This window comes from Trifolium pratense, linkage group LG7 (genome assembly GCF_020283565.1).
Source record: "Trifolium pratense cultivar HEN17-A07 linkage group LG7, ARS_RC_1.1, whole genome shotgun sequence".
Classification (NCBI taxonomy): domain Eukaryota; kingdom Viridiplantae; phylum Streptophyta; class Magnoliopsida; order Fabales; family Fabaceae; genus Trifolium; species Trifolium pratense.
Window position 1 is genome coordinate 31,397,054 of NC_060065.1, and position 25,682 is coordinate 31,422,735.

Below are 25,682 nucleotides of genomic sequence, written 5' to 3' on the forward strand. Positions count from 1 at the left end.
AGTTTGACTTAATGTCAGAATGACCACTGAACAAAATAAGACGGTTTAGTGGGCTGGATCTTGGTGGTGGAAAAAAAGTGACCGTTAATTCGAAAATAATATTAGACGAGAATGCATATAGATAGGAATGCTTATAAAAAAAAAAGGAATGCCACGTGACATTTTTGCTTGAAAATAGTTCTATTAATTATAGTATAGTATAAATTAGTTTTCCTGTGAGCTTGACTCAGTTGATAGCACATTACATTATATATGTTAGGGATCAGAGTTTGAACTCCAGTCATCCCACAAATCCACTGTTCGAACTCCTCCGATCATCCTACAAATTCATTTGAAGGGTGGAATTTCTTGTCCCTAGACTACATTACAAAAAAAAAAGTATAGATAGATTAGTCAAACGTAGGGATGGCAATTTGACCCATACCCAGAGGGTACCCGCAAAAATTACCCACAACGGGTAGGGTAAAAACCCGCATTTTGGGTACGGGCACGGGTATGGGTAATTACCCGCAAAAATGAACGGGTATGAGTGCGGGTACGGGTACCTTAGTACCCACCCCGCCTCATACCCGCATAATATATATTTATTTATTTTATTTATATTATTATATTCTAATATATGTAAATCAATTTAAAACAATACAACTCTACTAAACTATTACATATTTTTCATAAAAATATTTATTTATAACATAATATAAAAATAATGTGAATATTTAACATAAATATGAACTTTAACATAAAGTTAGTAATAATTTTGTTTATAATTTTCATTAGTCAATATTAAAATCTTTGAAATTTTTTTAATTCTATTAAAATTATATGATATTTTATAATTGATCAATTTATTTTTAATAAAAATGCGGGTAACGAGTACGGGTATGGGTACCTAGGTACCCATAGGGTATGGGGACGGGGGCAAAAGTTGTTACCCACGCGGGTATGGGGATGTGTACGGGTATTTTTTCAATCTGCGGGTATGGGGATGGGTACTATAGTACCCTACCCATTGACTCAAATGAGTAATTTAAGAAGTTTTATAAAAAAATTTTGTCAGAATTTTCAGGGTCTCGAGTTAAAAATTTTAGACCCTATAATAATAGTTATATATTGCTAGTATGAATAAAATATCATATATGTATAACCATTTCGTCTCGGGTTTGATCCTTGATCGATGCAAATGGAGAAGCATTTGTTGGGAGAGGTCAATCCCTTAAATGGAAACCTTTGACTTACAAAAAAAATTATCAGATATGTATCAATATATAGATTAATTTTGAGACCCTATACAAAAATTAATACTACCTCCGTCCATAATTATAAGAATTATAAAAATTTAATTGTCGATTAGTAAAAATTATAAAAATTTAATATTTTAAAAATACTTATCAAAACAAATTGAACAATATCTTATATGCTAATATTTACATTTATATATTATTAAAAAAATACTGTCAAAATAAGGTAAATGAATAATAAATTTTTGTCAAACAAGGTCTTATAATTAGGGACGGAGGTAACACTATAAAATCAGAATTAATAAACACATTCATATACAAAAAGACAATTTAAGAATATTCATAATACAAAATACAAAATATACGCATTAAACATAGTACATATAATTTCTAATTTCTAAATATATCTGAAAACAAATCGACCAAAGTATTAATGTTTCCTAAAAAAAGTAAATAATTTTGAAAGAATTAATCGACCAAAGTATTAATGTATTTTATTTGTTGTAGATCACATTGTTTAACTTTAAGAATTTAATATATAGCGGCTCCTTTTCAAAATAAATGACCTAATTAATTTTGACTTAGTGTATTATTCATACGATATACTTTGAATTGATCATATAATCATATTTTCTAATAATATATAGATGCAAATATTAGTATATGAGATATTGTTTGACTTGTCTCGATGAGTATTTTCAAAAGGGTTATGCTAACATGATGTTAGCATAACCCTTTTGAAAATACTCATCGAGACAAATCAAACAATATCTCATATACTAATATCCCATTTAATTTTCTTCAAAAATAGCAATAATCAATTTTATTAATTAAAAGACATGATTCACTATATTTATTACCCTTTTAAGAAAATTGCATAGACAAATATAATACTTGCCTAATTACAAAATATATATATATATATATATATATATATATATATATATATATATATATATATATATATATATATAATACTTGTCAAATACTTGATGTATGATCAGACGCTTGATCAAATTTTTTTTGCTACAAAACTTTTCTTTTTAAGTGAAAAACAAATTATAGTAAGTATTATAAAATTCTAAAACATATTAGCAATTCAAAAACTAAAATAGTACCTAACAATCGTTACCATTACAAAATAATACTATAATACTCGATTTTGTTCACCGAAAAAAAAAAAAAAAACAAGTATTACCTGGAGTACTATAAGCCCGATTGTTAACAAACCAAGAAAAAATTGGATGCATATAATTATGGTCGTATTACCAAGCGAGTGATCATAAATCAAATTTGGCAGCATATCATATTTTGCATTTTCAATTCTCTTAAATAGGTAATAAATATAGGGGATCATATCTTTTAATTAATAAAGTTGATTATTGCTATTTTTGAAATAAATTAAGTGGGATATTTGTTAATTAAATTCACCTTAAAATGTGCCCTTGGGGCATATGTTATAATTTGCCTTTTCAAAATATGCAACTTTTATAATTTTTAATAATACATAACTAACAATATTAACAATCAAAAATGTGCATTTGTAAACATAAATGTGGTCAAACATATCTTTGTTTTGGGAGAGAGGGAGTAAGTAACTTTCGTATGGAAAATGATTAGATTTTTTCTGATTACACCCTATAAATTCCAGGTTACACCCCAAAATGACAAAAATACCCTAATTTCTTTTTAAATTTTCACTAATTACCATTCCTAATTTCTTTAGGTCTTCTCTTTCCTCTTTTTCTCAATTTTTTTCTTTCATTTTTCTATGATTCCATTTTCAACCTCCATATCGATCGATTCCATTTCTTAAATTAAATATCTCCTTTGTATCATGTTATGGAATCTGATATGGGAGATTTGGAAGCATCTATGAAAAGGGAACAAAAGACTCAAATGACAACGAAACAAGGGGAGGTTCCATTGAATCATGTTTTTTATTAACCCCGTTTTTTAGATTTTGTTTGGTAATCCATTTATCTTATCCTTTTTATTTATGAAATGAAGGAAAATAAGGAAAAACAACTCATATAGCAAACATGAACAAAGGAAGTTAAAAATTCCTTAGTGAATTTAATTCACTTAGATGTAATAAAACTCTACATTCAACTTAAAACATTATATATGTTAATTCAATTCACTTACACATACGTAATAAAAAAACACATGAAATTGCTTAAAATTTCACTTTACTGGGCAATCTAACTTTAATGAAAAAATTATGTACTTTAACCTTTTATCAAAACTCAAAAGTTTTTTAACCTTCAATGGATGTCAGCGAGAAAAGTGAATAAATTGGAAGATGAAAATATAAGATTTGTAGTTAATTTGAGACTAAGGGCAATTTAGGTATTACGATAAAATAACATGATATATTGGGTGTAAGCGGATGTTTTAAGGGTGTAATTAGAAAAAATCAAATGATTAAATTATTAAGGCTGAATATGTTTTTCTTTCTTATAAAATTAACGAATTATGGTTTACATCCTTACGAAAAAAATTGATATGTTTTTTTTTTATAGATTTTTCGGGCACATAATATGGACTTATATAGGTTAGTTTAACAGACATAATAGACAATATTATACAATAATTTTTTTAAATATTTAACTCTAAATAACTTTTTTTTATAAACAATAAATTTTCTACCTTAATATAATTGCACACTTATATATCAAATAAAAATTAATGACCCGTTAACTAGTTACTAATATAGTATGCATTTATTAAACAAATCATTAGTAATCAAAAGAATTCAATATTTGCTTAATTTGTTTAAGATCAATATAACGGCTAATACATGCCTAATTAATATATTGTAAATGATATTTATTTTTAATTTATTTGTATGTAAATAGTTGGTCCTGTGGTCTTGGCGCTGGATTTGATAGCTAGTGAGGATCGCGGTTCGATTCATCGCAACTGCGATTAGGAGGGGACTAGAATCACTCATTCGCTTGATGTCAGAATTGACTCTCGAACGAAGATAAGACAGTTTAGTGGGCTGAATTTTGGTGGTAAAAAAATTGACCTTTAATTCAAAAATAATATTAGTGGAGAATGCATATACATAGGAATGCTTATTAAAAAAAAAAAAGAATGCCACGTGACATTTTTGCTTGAAAAATAGTTCTATTAATTATAGTATAGTATAGATTAACGTCCGGGAGCTTAGTTCAGTTGGTAGTACATTGCATTATATATATAGAGAGTCGGAGTTCGAACTTCGGTTATCCCACGAATTCACTTGAAGGATGAAATTTCTTGTCACTTGAAGGATGAATTCAAGGGGTGCTATACTTTCAAAAAATAAAAGAAATTGATGTAAAAAAAAATATACGCATATTAAATCCCTAAAAATAAGTATCCAAAAAAAAAAAAAAGGAGAACAAAGACACACGAGAGAGAAAGAGACATCTTTAAGGAATTTTGATTTCTTTTGAAATTATGGAAACATGTTTTAAGGTTTCTAAATTACAATAATTCCCAATTTAAAATTTTTGTAAATTAAAAGAGTAATTTAGAAAACTTCTATTTAAAGAAATCTTCAAAATGACTTGTTAAATTATCATTATATGTGGACCAATTAAAATTATACACATCAACAATGTACCGGTACACATCCACATAATATGTGTACCGGAGTGCTCACCTTATTTTTAATTCATTTGTTATGAAAATATGACCTTTAATGCGAAAATAATATGAGAGCCTTGAGAGGAGAATGCATATAGGAATGCCACATGACATTTTTGCTTGAAAAATAGTTCTCTTTGATGCAATAGTTTTTTTCAATTTAATTAATTTAATTAAAAAAGATATAAAATAATAATATTATTAAATTATAATAATGGAAATTAGGAATATTTTTAGAGTGTCACATCAGCACAATGCTTGCCTAGAAGCTACTTAAGCTTCCTTTTACTAGTAATCGGTAGTTGTTTGTTCAATTGTTGTGACTTACGCTGAATTTTGTAGGAAGGACCACAGTTCAACCTCACACAATTACGATCAAGAGAGGACTGAAATCAATTGACTGTGCAGGATACTTGCGGTAATTGTTTTTGAATAATACTGCTACAAAAAAATTGAGTACTAATATAGTATGCATTTATTAAACAAATCATTGTTAGTTATCAAAAGAATTATCTATTTTCTAATTTGTCAAGGTCAATATAACGGCTAATACATGCCTAATTAATATATTATAAATGATATTTATTTTTAATTCATTTGTTATGAAAATATGGCCTTTAATGCGAAAATAATATGAGAGCCTTGATAGCAGAATGCATATAGGAATGCCACATGACATTTTTGCTTGAAAAATAGTTCTATTTGATGTATTAGTTTTTTTCAATTTAATTAATTTAATTAAAAAAGATATAAAATAATAATATTATTAAATTTTAATAATGGAAATTAGGAATTTTTTAGAGTGTCACATCAGCACAATGCTTGTCTAGAAGCTACTTAAGCTTCCTTTTACTAGTAATCGGTAGTTGTTTGTCCAATTGTGACTTACGCTGAATTTTGTAGGGAGGATCACAATTCAACCTCACACAATTGCGATCAAGAGAGGACTGAAATCAATTGACCGGACAGGATACTTGCAGTAATATTTTTTTTTGAATAATACTGCTATAAAAAAATTGAGTACTAATAGTAATATAGTATGCATTTATTAAACAAATCATTGTTAGTTATCAAAAGAATTATCTATTTTCTTAATTTGTCAAGGTCAATATAACGGCTAATACATGCCTAATTTATACGCTGAATTAATGTGCTTGATTCTGTTGATAATGATATGTATTAATATGGATTAGTGTGAATGACTAAATAAAGGGCTAGGATTATGCAGCAGGATTAGCAGCAGCTGAGAATCCAAATCCTTAAATACATGACAAGAGCCTCAACATTTATCATCAACACTAAGAACCAAAATGAATTCATTTTTTGTATTGTGTTTGTTGGGATTAATACTCAATGTGAGTAGTCACGTTGCACATGCCCAAGTCAGGCAAGACTCACCAAGTGATTATGTAAATGCTCACAATGCAGAAAGATCAAAGATTTTTACTTTCAAACCCTCAAACCTTGTTTGGGACAACAAAATTGCTACTTTTGCACAAAACTATGCAAATCAACGCAAGGATTGTAAATTGATCCCCTCGGGCAGCCGTTACGGAGAAAATCTCCTGGTGACGGCCAGCTTCATCAGTGGCGCCGATGCAGTGAAATTGTGGGTGGCCGAGGGACCTCACTATAATCACTATTTTAACAAATGTGATGGTGGTGATTGTAGTCATTATACTCAGGTGATGTGGGAAGATTCAAAACGTGTTGGATGTGGTAAAGTTACATGTGATAATGGAGGAACATTCGTTACATGCAATTATGACCCTCCTGGCAACATTCCTGGCCAAACACCATTCTAAGTGCTTTATTGTTCTTAATGTTTTTAAATTTTACAATAAGCTTTATGTTAGTTCATCATATGTAACTTGCATACCAACCTGGTTTATCAGTCTTAGTTGTGTGATATAAAGTTTATGTTTGGATAAACAATGTAATTTGCAACTTATTATTATAAGTGTTTATCATAGAGCGCTTATGAATGAGATATTTTTATTACAAAGATAAAATCAAATCAAATTATTTTCGTATAAACAGTTTTCATAAGCCATCTTATCCGAAAAGCCATTGTTCTTCTTCTACAAAGGAATTTTTGTGGTGTAGGTCGGCCCAGGGCCTCCAGACATAAAATTATGGTGTGACAAAAATTTTAACGAAACAATCAATTAACTTATACTAAAAATAAGATATAAACAATGGAAATCATCTACTATTCATTTCTTAAAAATGAGCTAAACTAATATCATTGTCAATTGTTCCAAGAAAATCTCTTTTTATATAAGTTACAATTCGGTCATTTAACTATTGACCACTCATTTTGTTACATAGTTGACCCTTCACTAAATTCATAGCTGAAAAAACACGTTTCACACTTGCAATTAATTGCTACCGGCAAGACTAATGCCAACATTCAAAAGCTTATAAACTATATCAAATATGTTGCACTTATTTGTTTTCACAAGTTTTGGAGAAATACTTGTAAATCCTAAAATTTCAACCAACATATATAATATAACATAAAGATAAAATCAAAGGATGGAACAAATGTGGATCCTTCCCCACTTCTTCAAACACAATAACAAAAAATCCCAAAACTAAGACCCAAAACAAAGAAAAACTATACAACCAAAAAAGACCAACCAAAACCAAATTAACAACTCCAGCTAACATCAAATTAACAACCTATATCACATATATCAGTCATTTATCTTGTATAGTTATATCCACTTATTTTTAATATTCATTTTTAATATCAGCTTATTTTATGCCATTCCTTAGGTGAGGTGTCACGTTTTGTACACTCCACAATTTCTCGTGTAACCACCTAGTGGTATATTAACTCCACTTTTGGAGCAATTGAGAATATCATGATACAATTCAATTATATATATATATATATCTTTTTACTTGATTAAGTTGCGGCTACACTACTGCTATTTCCTGTAACGAAATTCATTCTCAATTCTCATGGGGGGGATTGGGAGTGAAGGACTTGAAGACAATGTCTCAAACTATCAACTTATGAGCATTAATTGTCCTCACTTATTACATATGTTCGGGGCAGGTCGGATACCGATGGATTAGGAATTTAAAATTTAAATCCGCACACGCCTGCTATAAACCGACTAGAACCGATTTTATCCAAACTGGCGGACCAGACAAGCGCGTTCTGCGCCCGCCTGTGTCTAACTTATGTCCAATTAAAAAAGGGGTCTTGCTAACCAGTGTCCCCGGGGCACTAGTTAAGGAACCAAAAGAAGAAAAAAAATAAAAGTTGTGCATAGAAAACATCAAAATATAAACTTTTGTTGTATTGACTACACTATTTCCAAGTAAAACTTTCTAAATTTGAATCCTTAACAAGTGCCCCTGGGGCACTATTTAGCATTTGCCTTAAAAAAGATATGTCTTATGTTATGGTGAGTTTGTTAATAAAAAAAATTGCTACTAAATAAAATATGTCTATGGGTGAGTTTGTTAATACTTAATAAAAGATTTTTATTGCTACTAAAAAAAATCAAGCGTATTATTGGTATTATGAAAAGTCCACACCAAAACTCATGTATCCTCTTTATGTATAGTATGTCTTATGTTATGGGTGAGTTTGTTAATAAAAGATTTTTATTGCTACTAAAAAAAATCAAGCGTATTATTGGTATTATGAAAAGTCCACACCAAAACTCATGTATCCTCTTTATGTATAGTATAAATACATGTGCGACCCATCTGACCGAATGACTCTTTTTTTTTTTTCCGGGTTTTACTGTGTTTGGGCGGTTCATTATTTCTGTCCGCCCCTACCTTCTAGTAACATTTTAATTATTTGGGCTCTAAACCCTCTTTTCAATGACTTTAGAGCATCTCCAATGGTGATTTGTTTTCAATGACCTTAACTCATGTATCCTCTTTATGTTTTCGGTGATTTGTTTTTTCATGAATATGTGCTCTCCTTTGTGAATATGTGCTCTGATGTTTTTTCAAGGAGAATTTTGGAAGTTATTACTGGTAGGAGATTGGTTTTGGAACAAATTCATGTAAGCTTGAAGGTTATTATTATTCTATATATTAGAATCCATTTGATTGAAAACAAATAAAATATATAACAGAACAAAACAAATAAAAATTGTGTAATATATAGATATATAGAATAATATGAAATATCATTAAATTAATATTAGTAAAAAAAAGAAAGAAAAAAAATAAAAGGAAGATCAAGAGCCCATTGAATGTCAAACGCTAATGTTTTGACATATATAAAAGTTATTAAATTGAATTTATATAATAATAATAACAATAATAATAATAATAATAATAATAAGGCTTAACTATACATTTGGTCCCTTACGTTTATTTTATGTTTCAATTTGGTCATTTATGTGGACTGACACGTGGCACTTGGACACGCTGACACGTGTACTGTTCAAACGGTGTTAGTGACAAAACTAACGGAAAGGACTAACTTGAAACCTAAAATAAACGTAAGGGACCAAATTGATACTTTTTAAACGTAAGGGACCAAATTGAAACCTAAAATAAATGTAAGGGACCAAATGTGTAGCTAAGCCTAATAATAATAATAACATTAAATTGATGATACGGTACCTTATTTAAGATACCAGTATCATCAATTTGGATACCCTCTATGCCACGTCATGAAACTCTACTGATAAAAAAAAAGTACCGTAACATTAGTTTATAAAACTCTCTTAAATACCCTTATTGAAAAAAGTACCGTAACATTAGTTTATAAAACTCTCTTAAAGTACCGTAACATTAGTTTATAAAACTCTCTTAAATACTCCTCAATGGGATCATACAAATCTTTTGTATATAACAGATCTTCCATGAGAGTCTTCCAAAGTGTGTAATTGGAAGAGTTCAACTTAATCATATTCGGCTCTGAATTTTTCTCCATTTTAAAATTGCACAAAACAAATCAACCAAAGCTCTGATACCACTGTTGGGTCATCATGAGGGGGCAGTCAGGGGGATCATCCACATTGGGCTCAAGAACAACTTCACAAGTGAGTTGGACACCACACTCTTACCCAAAACCTTAAGGTGTTAGGTTTATGGGTCCTCCCACTTATAAAGTGTTCAACCTCCACTTTTCTAAGCAATGTAAGACTTAACCACTCACACTTGCCACAACAATCTCCCCCTCATGTGTGAGTCCATCCACTATAGGATATGCTCCCCCTCGAGCAGAAGCTTCTTCAGCTACACTACACTTGTACCGCCATTGCCGCTGCTCAACGGGGCTCGCCGCCTGACCACCTTTGTCAGAAAGACTTTCGATACAAGGAGTCAGTTCAACCCTTTGTCAAATCATTGACTCTGATACCACTAAGTTGTGGAAACCAGACTAAATAGTCTCTTTAAGATGCGAAATTAACTCTCCCAACCACTTGTGCAATTAAATGGGCAACCAGAAAATTCCAATAGCAGAGCAAAATAATAACGACGATAAAATAAATATCAGACACCAGAATTTTACGTGGGTAATCCTCTCAATGTGAGAGAATAAAAAACCACGGGCCTAGCCAGATAATTCTTCCACTATAAATCAATAATGGGTACACAATAGTCTTCTAGTAAATACTAGGAATACCAATAATCATCACCTAAAGTGGAATCAAACAACAACTCAACTTCCACACAAGTGGGTAAACTAACACAACCTATCGATAGATTTAAACAACCAATAAAATTATCTAAATGATAGAAAACACACATTCAAATTATTGCTTAAACCAAGCAACACTTTATCACTTGAATCACAAATCTCCTCTCTACTCCCGGTTGCCGTCGAAGCACTTTCTTTCTTTCTTCTCTTAGTGCTGCGCTGCTGTTGATGTTGTTGTGTTTCTCTGTATTGTTGTTTTGTGACACTAGGGATTAAAATCCCTTCATTCTTCTTGTCTTCACGTGACAAGGCAATGCCAACATGGGCCACAACAAGTCGAACCCAAATCCTTTTAACACCTCCCCTTTTTATTTTGTTTCTTTTTCTATTTTCTTTTTTTTTTCTTTAATTGGCGTGGGCCCCACTTGGGGAGTGAACCCACCCAACACTTTGGTTTGGTGTATTTGAAAATGAAGAGATGAAAAATTATGGGAGGACATTGAGCATCGACCTTCGATTTTGCATCAACTTGCAAGGGACAATTTATTTCAATGGAAGCAGGTGCACGCTAGAAGAGGAAATGATGCAGGTTCTGTTTTGCAGCTGGCCGGCCGAGACAACACAGGCTAGCTGTTATTGGTGATTATGCAGGTGACTGTTCGCGTTATGGAGCTCGAAGGCGAGAACAACAGTGTGAACCTGCTGGTGCAGTAGTTGTAACAGGTGGACAACAACGAACTGTAATCAATAATTATGTTTGGACAGCCCCGGAGCAAGGAACGTTCAAGTGCAACGTTATGCCGCTATTTTTATATATGTGCATCAAGATGATCATGAAAATTTTAGTAGAGCACAAACCATCTGGAGGAAAGGTAGCCTTCTACCTCATGAAGCCGAAGCTTGGAGCTTGAAGGAAGCACTACATTGGATTAGGAATTTGGGTTACATACCATCTTGTATTGTAAATGTTTTGATGAATGAACGAAGTTAAATTTTTTACTGTACAAAAAAAAAGAATATATAGTTGTGCTCCCTAAAATTGATCAATATTCCCTATGTCATTTCGATGATTCCATCTATCAGAAGAAATCTCTTGTAAGTGCAAATTTTATTTGGAGAAATCTCCTGATATATAAATCTTACCAAAAAAAAATATCCGATAGTATTTTTTTCTACTGTGAACAACCTAAGGGACCAAAGAGCAACTATCATTTATTACATGCCACAATATTCATTGGCCTCATATGTCACTCCTAGTATAAAAATAAAAATTAATAAAAATGTGCGAACGGTATAAAAATATTGATAGATTCCTAGTTAACAGGGCCCTTAAAAAAAATTCTTTCTCTTTTCTTAAACTTAAAATTATCAGACTCTTTCCTTTTTTTTTTTTTTATGCAGTCAGACTCTTTCCTTTAAGAATCAAACGATTCATTTTAAAATAGATATTAGTATCCGCCGTGCTCATAAATAAGGAGTCGATATATATATATATATATATATATATATATATATATATATATATATATATATATATATATATATATATATATATATATATATATATATATTGAATGGCTGGGTCGAGATACATATGATGATCAACCATATGAATACAGAATACCATATATACTTTTGTCAACAAGTTGTGCATCCTTTTCAATAAGTAAATGTTGTACGTCTCTTGTCAATAGAATAATTTTTAAACCCTCACATCACCATATGCTCTGTGAAAAGCATTTTCTCCAAATATATAATTTATCTTTTTGTACCCAAAAAAAATCATCTTTCTTTGTAACAAAAATAATAAAATACTATGTTTCAATTTCAAGAGGCCAAGACAAAAAAATATTTGACAATAGGCCAAGACAAATTTAAATATTTATATTGTCCAATAAGAAAAGAGGAAAAGAAAATTTATTCCAAAGTTGTTTACAAATATTGTTCAAATAACATCCTTCTTTTCTAAATCCTCCAAACTATCAAGAATTCAGTATATGCTTAATAATGCTAGCAACACACTCTTTAACAAACAACTCCAACACATTCTCTTTTATTGGTTGAAATTCACTTGGGTCCCACACAAAAATGTGGACCCATATAACTTTTATGGGACCCATATAAATTTTAACCAATAGAAGAGAGTGTGTTAGAGTGTATTTATTAAAGAGTGTGTTGCTAGCACTCCTCTTTTGGTTTTTCTAAATTTTTACTTTTAGCCATTAAAAATTAGTCAATCAATAAAGAGTCAATTTATATTTTACAAGACATGTAAAATCAATTCTCAAATAGCTAAAAACCAATGATATGCTAAAAACTTTAATTGATATAGCTGTTAAGAAATGCATAGTACGAACTGTAAAAAAAAAAAGAAGTGCATAGTACCTACAAACACATGAAATTGATCATAATTAAACAGGAATCCTAGTAGTTAATTAGTACAAAAAAGTCATAATACTAACAAAATAATGTTCTCCAACTCCTCACATAGAAAAAATACACATTAAAATGACATGAAGTTACCTATGGTTATAATTTATTTACTATTAGTGTTTGTGATTAGGTGGCACTAATAGACACCTTCATGTCATTTTAATATGTATGCTTTCTATTTGAGGAGTCAAAGGACATTATCTTGTTAGTATTATAACTTTCTTGTACTAATTAACTACTAGCATTCCTGTTTAATTATAATCAATTTCACTTGTTTGTATGTTGTCATCTTAAGTTAACTACTAGTATTATGATTGTTTTATGCAGCTCAAGAGGTTGTGATGCGCCTCAAAATATCCAAATAACACCCTTTTATCCAATGGTCCAAGCCTCAAATTCCCTCTATAAATAGAGGCCAATAATTCAGAGAAAATGGGGTGGGGGGGGAGGGGAAATCCAAAGAAAAACACAGCAGCAATGCTGCTCCTCCCCATCGACCATTCACTCCCAAATTCTTCAAACTCCACCAAAGAAAATATGAACACCACCGGTGTTCTTGTTGTTCATGAAGAACATGAGTGAGAGAAAGAACTGAGAGAGCGAGAGAAGGAGAGAGAAAAGAAAAGAAAGAATGAAAAAAGATGTGTGTTATTCAAAAACAAATTTTGAGACACATAATTAACATAATTTTCTTTCCACTCAAAAGCACGCAAAACGAGGTATGTAAAAAAATATTAAAAAAATCAAAAAAATATATTTATTATATTTTTGTCAAATAAATGTGTTTACATATCATTTTACATGAAAAAATTGGATGGTTTTGGGTATTTAAACCAAACCAGATCCTGTGTGCGCGTGTCTATCGCAGCACGCCATAAGATCTTTCATCACAGCCACTGATCGTCATCAGACGGCTTAGATCCTTTCATCTCAGATCAGATGAGAGCCATCGTATCCCTCAGACAGCCAGATTTGGCCCTGGCCTTTTTGTTGTGTTTTGTTGAACGAAGATGGGCCCTGGTAGACTGGGCCTTGCCCCATGTTGGCTATTTCCACTCCTTACTTCGGTTTGCACCTCCGTTTCCCTTTTAATTTCTTTTTACTTATTTATTTAATTCAAGTCATTTTTATTTGTTTATTTTTGCTTATATATTATTTATGTTTTCAAAACTCAAAAAATATATAAAAATGCAAAAAATAATAAAAACACCAAAAAGATCACACACTCACTAACTATGGTTTATTTACTTTCTTGTCATTGTCTTAACAATTTCTCCTCCAGTTATCTGGTATATTTTTCTTTTCTTTTTTTCTTTGTTAACTAACATATTAAAATAAATATTGTCATGAGTTATTCTCCGGGCAGTTTTCTCAACATATTAAAACTACCCTTTTATTATTTAATTTTGTTTAAATCCAAGGAAAATGATGTGTATTGACTTTTGTCATGTGTTTGCATATTGTGTATTTTATTGCATATCTTGTCTATCTTTTATTACATATCCTTCAAACCCTAGTTTTCAAACTTGCACCTCTTTCATAAAAAAAACTTTGACTTAGGTCCATGCATTTTCAAAAATTCTTTTTTGTAATAAATGCTAAGACATCTTAAGTATATCAAACAAACTCTTTTCACAAAAAGCTAAAAAACACAAAAATTCACTCAAAACTTTTTGCCACTTTGCTTTTGACTTTAAAACTTTTTCTCAAAGTGATTAGACATGAGTCATCTATGGTTGAGAATTCAAAGTCCCCATAACATTAGTTTGAAAGATATTGATTCTTTTCCACCTATAGGAGAGTTAGTGGCATACTTGCTGATTTTATATCCAAGTTGGAGCCTTTCCCTATTGTGAAGCAAAGATCAATCTTCATCATGCTTGTGGTGGATTAAAAGAGTTTTAACTTAAGATGACAACTTGTCTCTTCTCCTAAAAACAATCAAACAAACCACTTTGTTATTTTTACCCCGAACTACGAGGTTTTTATCCTTCATTGGTACGTAGGCATAAGATTTTCATGTCTTTCCGAATCAAAATTAATAAAAAGATATTTCTCTTCTCATCTCCCCAAACATTTACAAGCAAACAACTTTAGCCAAAAACATATATATTACAAAAGGTTCCTATAGAGTACTATAGATGTTTAGGGTGCTAATACCTCCTCTTTGCATAATTAACCCCTGTACCTTGATCTCTTATTGCATTGCTTGTTGCTTCTTTAGTTTTGCATGTTTATTTGTGGGTTTTGTTCGATCTTTTCCCCTTTCCCTTGGAAACAATAAAGAGCGGTGGTGAACTCCTAAAACGCGAGTCAAGCCTAATCAATGATATTGTTTATATGTATATAGTATAATTAAGTTTTTGACTCTGTCAAATGTTACTCATAAGAGTCCTTAATTATAAGTTTTAAGATTATATTGACTAAATTAATAGTAGGTAGATAAACTTATGAACGAAATTCATAGTAAGTTATTAAAATACAAGGAATTTTTTTTTTTGTTACAAAAAATATATACAAGGATTTAATTAATACTAAATGGTTAAATATGAATATACAAATTTGACAATTTAATAGAATCAATAACTTTTAAAATATTTCTTGCTTAGTGACCTATTTAAAAGTGATTTACATAATCATCATTGACTAACTTTATAGTTTATTCGAGTTAAAATCTCTTATCATTTTAAACAATTTAATTATTGTTGGTGACGAAGACCAATATTTATTTCTTATAAAATAACGCTAACAAAATTATTTTGGGAGGTCCATATAAGTTTTAAAATATTGCTCCATTTTTTAAAAATAGGACTAGTACATAGCTCATGGGAAATTGCCCAGAACCTCTTCAAAGGAGAAAAGGAAATTGCCAGGCTAAAATAAAGAGCCCAATCATCCAAAAGCTAAGGACAAGAGAAATGGACAATAGCTCTTCTCCTCTTGTTGATCAGAAATCCATCCAACTCTAAAGCGAGATATTTCTCCATAGTGTATATTTTGATGTTTTCTCTCCCCACCCCCCGTGATTCTTTTATACCCCCAATATTCCGATTTTGCCTTTGCAGAAAACTTCGGTTCGCAGAAACTGAATTTTTTCTAGTACAAATTCAAAGTAAATTTCGGTTTTCAAGGCAAAAAAAACTTCGGTTTCTATAAACCGAAGTTTTTTGCAAGGGTAAAATTGGAAATTCAGGGGGTATAAAAGAATCACGGGGGGTGGGGAGAGAAAACATCGTATATATTTTTTTTACCACAAGTATCCGATCTAATAGATCGTTAATTTGATTTGTGGCTCAGTTCTAATATTAAGTGGTTTAAGTTTCTTTCCGATCGCAGTTGCGGAGGATCAAATTGTAATCCTCCCTACCAAGTCCAACATCAATCACCACTGAACCAACTAACGATTGATATAATAATGTACATTATACAAAAAGTCATTTTTATAGTATATTAATTTTGTCCGAAAAATATCAAATGTTAGTAAGATTTTATCGGTTTGTGATGTCATTTTATTAGACGCCACAATATTCGTTGGCATCATATGTCACATCTATTAATAAAAAAAGAGTTTAATGGAAATAGACAGATGGTGTAAATTAGTATTAGTTTCACAGTTTTATTCAATGAAAAACTATTAATCTTTGTAATTTGGTGGAATACAACATTTTTATTGGATGTTAGTGAAAAAATCATTTTATATTGTCAGTACATCTTCTATTTTTGCATAAAAAACCCTAATAATAAAATATTAACAGAGAAAATTAAAGATGTATAGCGACGGTGTAAAATAGTCTTATAGGTCACCTTCAATATATACATTAGTTTTTATTCAACCAATTTATTTATTTTTATATTTTTCTTTTTAATACATAAAATGTATTTCCTTAAAAAAAGACTTGTATTTCCTTCAAAAAAAAGACTTGAATATTTTTATTGATATCATGTAGCACTTTTTTAATAGAAATAATTAAAAAAGACTTGTATTTATCTATTTATTATGACTCCTTGTGTTGTATTAGGATTTTTGGGTGTTATTTTGTGTATTTTGTCTTATAATGTCCGACCTAATAATTATTGGCTATATGGTGTAGATTTTGGAAATACTTTTATATGCACAATTACAAATAAGTTACGGATACACGCAAATAAACATTCATATTGTTTATTTATTTTTTGTATAAATATTTAAGTAATATCAATAATTTTTAAAAGGCGTTCATTTATATAATTGATTTATTTATTTTTTCAAAAAAAAATCAATTATATAAATAATATCTTTTGAGAAATGGAAAAATTTCCTACTTGTTTCTTATTCATATATAGATTCTTGGAGTGTGTGGTTTACGGACTTTGTATTTCTTATTCGTCCAATTTTCTAGCATATTAACAGGATAAAATTTCTGCAACCGTTCTAAAAGATTGGCAGAATGTTTTCATTTTTTTTTTTGGGTCATGCTAAACAGTGTCCATGGGACACTAGTTAAGCATACTAAAAAAAGAAACAAATGATAAAGTTAATGATGAGAGAGAATAACTTTTCACTTCATTAAAACATTGAATGCACAATTTACGAGATAAAACTTCTATATTTGTATCCTTAACTAGTGCCCCTGGGGCACTGTTTAGCATTTTCCTTTTTTTTTTTACAGATGGCAGAATATTTTCATTGTGATGCTTCGTATTGGACTTTTATATTAATAAAATAATTAATTCAATTTTTCGAGAGAAACAATGTGCGGGATGCCGGGAACCCAAATCTTTTTAATTTGTGGTTGTGACCAAACAAATTTTATTCACCCCATAGTACACTTAAAATAATGGAAAAGTCTTGTATGATCACAATTATTTGTGGTTGTGACCAAACAAATTTTATTCACCCCATTATACAAGTACTTCCTCCGGTTTAGATACATCAATATTTCAATATATCTAAAAAGTGAATTTACTTTTATATTAAGGACCGAAAAGAGTACATAACAATGAAATATTAAAAAAATATATAATATTTAATTTTATTTCTTTTCACCTTTTCTGAATAAGTGTGTGCGCTCCTAAATAGGAGTTGAGATACTTATGATCAACCAAATTTTTTCCATAAATGAGTATTTCAAGAAAAGTAGAGACAAGTGAAAATAGAGAGTTTGAACCTTTTCATTTTCTACTTAGACAAAGATAGATTATTGAACGATCGTTGTATTTTGAGTGTTGAAGAAGATGAAATGAAGAATTTTTTCTTCCGAAATGGTGACCGGCTACAACAGGTCATTTGTTGAGGTCCACCAATAGTCCTTTCAATTTGGGGTCCATATTAGGGGCTCCCTAAAATAATAGAAATTTGACATTTATTTTAAGGGTGTTGTTAACATGTGCATATAGGGCACATGTTAAGGTATCTTAATATAGAAATTTAACATTTAATGATACAAAAATTTAATGCTTAAAAAGTTAAAATTTAATGCTTTAACATTTAATACTTTCTATTTTTGTTTCCTTAACATGTGCCCTTGATGCACATGTTAACATTCTCCTTATTTTAAAAAGAATTGATGACGCCAGTCCTGTCAAAGCTATAGGGATTCACAAAAATGAGAATGGGAAAAAATACTCCATAAGGCAGAGAATGAAGACAAAGATGCAAAACATTTTAGATGGTTGGGATGAGAGTATAATTCACAAGATAGATTTTCTCCGTGACACTTGTTTAAGGAGTTCAAACAAGTATAAATTAACAAATTTGTCCTTGACTTTCTAGAACACCCTAAAATATCTCTAATCATGTCAAATTTTACTCATAATAGTCCTATAAGACTAGAAACTAACACTACAAGAAATTTTGGGATTAGCTACGATGGTGTATTAGCATTCACCACATGAAAGCGAACTTGTATGTGCCTCAAAAATTAATACAATCTTTATTTATGAAACTTGTGTTAATTAAATTACTTAGTGCGAGCAAACACCACCGTCTTCTGAAGAATCTCTAATGACTTTTGTAGCAAGACCAGAATTTCCATTAACAATATTGTTACATTGTTTTCTAATTTCACCTTGAGATCTAGTTAACACTTCAACATTACCCATTTTAATCATTGAGGCCTTAAAGTTTTCAACGAAAAGGGTTTGATTGTTGTTGAAACTGTTGACAATGGCTATGGTGTCCGCGCTGCTTGTGGAAAACAATTCATGATCACTCTAAAACAAGCTCTTTCCAATTTTGAGGTCGGGGTAGTAAACGGATTAGAATGTATTAGGAGTGGCTAGGTCTAAATTGGTGAGGGTGGTACCGACAAATAGATTGCAGTGTTTGTAAGTACATTGTGTTCAAAGTTGGATCAAGATTTTAGTATCGTTGAAATCATATAAACGGTTTTTGAAGAATTGGCATTGAACTTTACCAATTATATGAACACCTATAAAGTTACAAATCAAAACATTTGTAATAAAACAGAGTTAGCTACAGATTTGTTGCGAATAAGTGATTAAGCTTATGGATCAAATTCATAGTTAGTTGTTAAAATATAATAATAGTTAATGATAGAAATGGTTAATTATGTACCCAAAAAAAAAAAGTTAATTATAAGGTCTAATTTAAAAATTTAATAAAGTTAAATATTTATAATTTAAATGATAAATCATCATAGATTAATTTGTTGATCGATGTAAGCCATTTCAAATTTCTTACCATTTTAAACAATTTAACAATATACTACATCAATGGCCATAGAGTACAAAGTACAAATCTATCAATATTCACCACATGAAAACACAACATATATGTGCCTCTAGAATTAATACATTCTTTATGAAACTTGTGTTAATTAAATTACTTAGTATGAGCTAACACCACCCCACCTTCTGAAGAATCTCTAGTGACTTTTGTAGCAAGACCAGAATTTCCATTAACAAAGTTACATTGTTTTCTAATTTCACCTTGAGATCCTGTTAACACTTCAACATTACCCATTTTTATCATTGAGGCCTTAAAGTTTTCGAAGAAAAGGGTTTGATTGTTGTCGAAACTATCGATAATGGCTATGGTGTCCGCGCCGCATGTGGAAAACAACTCTTGATCACTCTGAAACAAGCCCTTTCCAATTTTGAGGTTGGAGTGGTAGGCGGAGTCACATGTATCAGGAGTGGTTAGGTCCAAATCGGTGAGGATGGTACCGGGTCCATTATTGGGACATATTGATTTCCGTGTTTGTAAGTAGGTTGTGTTGAGAATTGGATCAGAATTGCCAGTATTACTAAAATGATATAATTTTTCGACGAAGAATTTGCACCGACCTCTACCGATTGTTTGAGCACCTGAAATGTTTTCAAATAAAAAAATATACAATTAAACACACGCATAGAGGTGTATCATGTAATATATTAGCTCAGTGACTATTTTGAAAGGTCGCACGCACGCAACGCACACGTATATACACATATTTTTTAATACCTGAGAGTGCAACTAGATAAGTAGTGTTGAAACCTTGAGTAGTAAATGCGGATTTTAGACTAGTAAGGTTGAAAGAGGGACCTGGAAGGTTTTCATTAGAAAGAGTCTGATTTGCTATTAAACTATCTCTTCTTCCGAGTGGTACTTTACAATCAGGACCTTGAGACCACGTATTGTATGACGTTAGAAAAAAAAAAGAGAATCACAAGCAAAAAATGTTAGTCTATATTAAAAATGGGTTGTTCTCAGGAAAGAAAAACAATTGTGCATTCAGAGGTGCGAAGAGGAAGAGATTTGCACACACGCACGCACACATACGCTCACACGCACGCACAATTCTTTGAGATTTTGTGTAGAGATGTGGCATCTCTCTCTTGCCGGTGATTTTCAATATTTTCTAACGACATACAATTTCTAGGCTCAAGGTCCTGATTGGAAGGTTCCACTTGGAAGAAGAGACAGTCTAACAGCAAATCGGACTCTTGCTAATCAAAGGTCCCCCTTTGAACGTTACTCTTCTAAAATCCGCATTTGCTGCTCAAGGTCTCAACACCACAGATTTAGTTGCACTCTTAGGTATAAAAAAATATGTTTATATATACGTTTGCGTCGTGTGTTTGTGACTTTTTAAAAGAAAAATGGATGAATTATTATCAACTTAATTAACTATTTTACAACCATTCTTGATGAGATTTGAAAACAATCACACTGAGCTAATATATTACATGATGCATCTGTATGTGTGTCTAATTGTATATGTTTTGAGGTGAAAACATTTCAGGTGCTCATACAATTGGTAGAGGTCAGTGTAAATTCTTTGTCAATAGACTATATAATTTCAGCAACGCAAGCAATCCCAATTCAACACTCAACACAACCTACTTACAAATGTTGCAATTAGAGGTGGAAATAGGCCAGGCCAGGCCAGGCTTTGAAAGGCCTGAGCCTGGCCTACAATGCTTTTTTTAAGCCTGAGTCTGGCCTATGGCCTATTATAGGCTCTTTTTTCTGGCCTGGCCTGGCCTTTTAAAAAGCCTGGCTAGCCTGAAAGCCTATTTAAAAGCCTGTTTCACAACCTGTTTTTAATTATACTAAGCAGCCTGTTATATATTATTTGGCCTGTTTGTGAAGCTTTTTCTCTTTTAAAAAAGACAACAGCAAATCACTTCCAAATTATAATTGCGGCAAGCAAATTGATAAGCAAACAACCCAATACTTAAAAATTGCATATCTAGTCTGTAGATTGTCATGACATTCTTGCATGATAATAGCAATGTCATACTTCAAAATTACATAATTACTAAAAGAACATTAAAAAAGAAAACCAAAACTCTAGAAAGCTAAATAACATATTCATAATAGCTCCTTAGATCTAATATCTTCAATTCTAGAACCAAGTATCAAAAGCTCCTTAAACACACACTAGCAAAACACTTTTAGAGTCCAAGAGAGGTACAAAAGTGATATCAAATCTTCAAGATGATATGTGTCTCTTCTTTTTCAACCTTCAAAACAAAAAAAAAATAGATATATATTGGTTATTAGACTTAAAAATACTATTAAAATAAATAAAAACAAAATGATAAAAATGAATAAATATTACTTAATAACATATCCAAATAAAAAGAATAACCTGTAATTTTTTCTTCACATTATACTTATGACGGAACCAATCCGCACCACATATTAGAGCTTCTACAGAATCTTCACTTAGTTTAGTGCGACGTTCATCAATAACTCTACCTCCAGCACTAAATGTGGACTCAGATGCCACAGTTGAGATTGGAATAGCTAGTATATCAACTGCCATCTTAGACAAAATCTTATATTTCATGCTGTTGTTCCTCCACCAGTCCAAAGCACAAAAGGAGGTACTGTTAGGAACGTAAAGACCTTCATCAAGATAATCTTGCAATTCTGATTTTTTTGGAGGAATGGCTTCATTTTCTTGAATAATACTCATAATTTCATCAAACCCGGTTCTGACAACTGCAGCATTAGCTTGGGAGGATGATGGATTACTAGTACTATCCAAGTTAGCCGTAGCTGAAGACTCTTCCAAACTTAGAGCCACATACTCATCATATAATTGTTCCAATGAACACTTGACCTTCTTTATATTCGCGTCAGCAACTTCTTTTGATTTATATAATGTGGGAAAACATATACGCACCATATGAAATTTGCACCTAGGATCCAAAACACTAGCAATAGACATCAACAGATTACACTCCCCCCAATATTTGTCGAACTTTATTTTCATTGGGTTTGCCATTTCTCTCATAAATAGATCTGCATCTTCATCCGCATTATCAAGTATTTGTTTGACCTTCCAAACTTCTGACAAATACAAATTTGCAGTCGGATACTCACTACCTACATTTAAAATAGTAGTTATATTAAACAATTATAAGAATAATAAAGTACAAAAAATAAATAGGTGATAAATTACCTGAGATCACATGAGTAGCACGATTAAATACTTCTAAAAGTTTACAAACTTTCTCAACTTTGTTCCATTCTTCAGGTGAAGGAGCCAAATCATAATGAGGCTCTCTTTCTTTGTAGGCTGCAAATGCAATCTTAAATTTCAAAGCAATTGACAACATATTAAAGGTAGAATTCCATCTCGTTGGACAATCAATGATGAGTTTCCTTTCTTTTAAACCTCTCTGCTCAACCACATCACAAAATGCCTTCAGTCTTGCATCATTGTGGTTAATATATTTGACACTTTCACGGACATTGAAAATGATGTCTTTGATTTTACTAAGGCCATCTTGCACTAACAAATTTAATATATGTGCGCAGCACCTTACATGAAACAAAGAGCCGTCAAGGATTAATTTACTACTTAGAGATAAATAATCTTTAAGATACCTTAAGCATGAATCATTATAAGAAGCATTATCAACAGATACTGAAAAAACCTTATTCTCAATCCCCCAACTTTTCAAACATTTATATATAGCATCGGCCACATCAATACCACGCCTTGGTGCAGGCACTTTCACAAAACTCAAAACTCTTTTTTGAAGATTCCATCCAGCATCAATGAAATGTCCTGTGATAACCATATACTCAACTACTTGATGACTTGATTTCCACATATCTGTGGTTAAACTTATCTTGCTCACACTTTCTAAAAGCTTCTTCAACTCTTTCTTCTCATTCTCAAATAATGCCATACAATCACTACTTGTTGTTTTACGAGAAAATTTACGAAAATCTGGGTTTGCATATTCGAAAGCCCACATCAAAATATCATCTTCTACAACACTAAAAGGATATTCATGAACCATTATAGCAGTTGCAAGTATTTCTCGCATCTTTTCATTTGAATATCTGGCACCAGGAGTAATAAAGGGGTTACCTCCTGATTTCGAAGGTTGAAATGGAATGGTGGCTTGTTTCTTTTGAGTAGACTCATGCATCTTCTTTTTCAGGCAAGCCGCGATGTGTCTTCTCATATGACTAGTGCTAGCTCCCGATCCCCCAGTAGCATATTCTGACTTGCAATATTTGCAAACGGCTTTCTTCACACCTTCCTTAGTTTCTTCATCAAAATCTTCCCAAATAGTTGATGTTTTTTTCCTCTTTCTCCCAACAACTGTATTTGGTTGTTCATTATTTTGATTTGTGTCTGTTTCTGGTTGTTGATTATTTTGGTTTGTGCCAGTTTCTGGTTGTTTGTCACTTCTGTCTGAAGGTGAAGCCATTTGCTGGACAAAGTAAAAACCATGACTTAAAATATGTTATAGTAAGTAAAAATATTGGAATAAGCCTAAATTAGTAACAAAAATACAGTCACCCTTTTGTAGAAATAATAATAATAATAATAATAATAATAATAATAATAGTGATCATGTCCCTTCAAAATATAATCAACTCTCAAACAAGAAGTACAAGAGAAGAAGCAAAAAGAAGGAAAAGAAAGTAGCCAAAGGGAACAAAGGAGTCTCCCAATACCTAAACATCCAAAGAAAATTTACAACAGAAAAACAAAAGAAAAAAAAAACGCCAACAGGGAGAGAAACACCAAAGCTTTCTAAAGTATAACAATTGATTATCGACTTACCGAATCGTTGTAGTTTCTTCAATGAAAATTTTTTCTTTTGCCGTTCTGCTTGAGTGAGCGAGTTAGGGTTTTCTTAGAGTAGATTTTGAAAAAGTCCCTTCAGTTTCTATTTTACGTGACCTGAATGAATTTTGGAAAATACAATTAAATCATCATTAAAATAAAAAGCAAATCTTTCCAACTTCCAAGGATTTGTTTATTTTTTCGTCAAAAAAAAAAAAAAGGATTTGTTTTTTGTGTAAGGTCTTCCAACTTCCAAGGATATAAAAAATAAAAATAAAAAATATATTTGATAAATATACATAGATATAGGCCGGCCTATCAGGCTTTGTAGGCTTTTTTATTAGCCTGGGCCTGGCCTATTTAATTAAATAGGCTTTTTAAAAAGCCTAAGCCTAGCCTTTTTATTAAATAGGCCAGGCCAGGCCAGGCTTAAATAGGCCAGGCCATAGGCTTATGTAGGCCGGCCTGGCCTCTTCCCACCTCTAGTTGCAATCAATATGTCCCAATGGCGGACTTAATGCCACCCTCGCCAATTTGGACCCAACCACTCCAGATGCATTCGACTCAAACTACTACTCCAATCTCCAAAATGGTAACGACTTGTTTGAGAGTGACCAAGTGCTTTTTTTCAACAAGTGGTGCTGATACTATTTCTATTGTCAACAATTTCATCAATAATCAAACTCTCTTCTTTGAAAATTTTGTAGCCTCAATGATAAAAATGGGAAATATTAGCGTTTTAACTGGATTATGCTGTGAATGGGAATTCCAACAAGAAATCATCATGTAATATATTAGCTCAGTGACTGTTTTCAAAGGTCGCACGCACGCAACGCACACATATATACACATATTTTTTTATACCTAAGAGTGCAACTAGATAAGTAGTGTTGAAACCTTGAGTAGCAAATGCGGATTTTAGACTAGTAAGGTTGAAAGAGGGACCTGTAAGGTTTTCTACTGCGGTTTTGATTCGATTTACAACGTTTAAACATCTTGTTGAATTGTTATTTGGCGCAACTCCTTGCTCACTCACAATTGTAGAAGTGTTATTCAGCAAGATTGACGCATCACAACCTTTTCATTATAATAGATATAAAATTTATGAGCAACAAATTCCAAAATTAAGCTAGGCTATGTTTAATCATCGAGTTGACTATGAAACGTCAAATTAATTTTGTGCATATAAGTCACAAAATTGTTTTTCTCCAACTGAAT

At 31.4% G+C, this 25,682-nt stretch overlaps 1 protein-coding gene and 1 pseudogene across 1 annotated transcript; one reads left to right on the forward strand and one right to left on the reverse strand.

Moving 5' to 3' along the window:
- The window catches only part of LOC123896246, a 172,330-nt pseudogene extending 147,076 nt beyond the window's left edge, over positions 1–25,254 (forward strand).
- On the reverse strand, positions 21,658–24,587 carry LOC123898807 (zinc finger BED domain-containing protein RICESLEEPER 2-like). The gene is made up of 4 exons (XM_045949821.1): positions 24,462–24,587; positions 22,836–24,105; positions 22,017–22,759; positions 21,658–21,888 (listed from the first exon to the last, which is right to left on the reverse strand). The coding sequence occupies exons 2-4, from the start codon at positions 24,100–24,102 to the stop codon at positions 21,850–21,852; spliced, it is 2,049 nt and encodes a 682-aa protein (XP_045805777.1). The 5' UTR covers positions 24,103–24,105; positions 24,462–24,587; the 3' UTR covers positions 21,658–21,849.
- Positions 25,255–25,682: the final 428 nt, after the last annotated feature.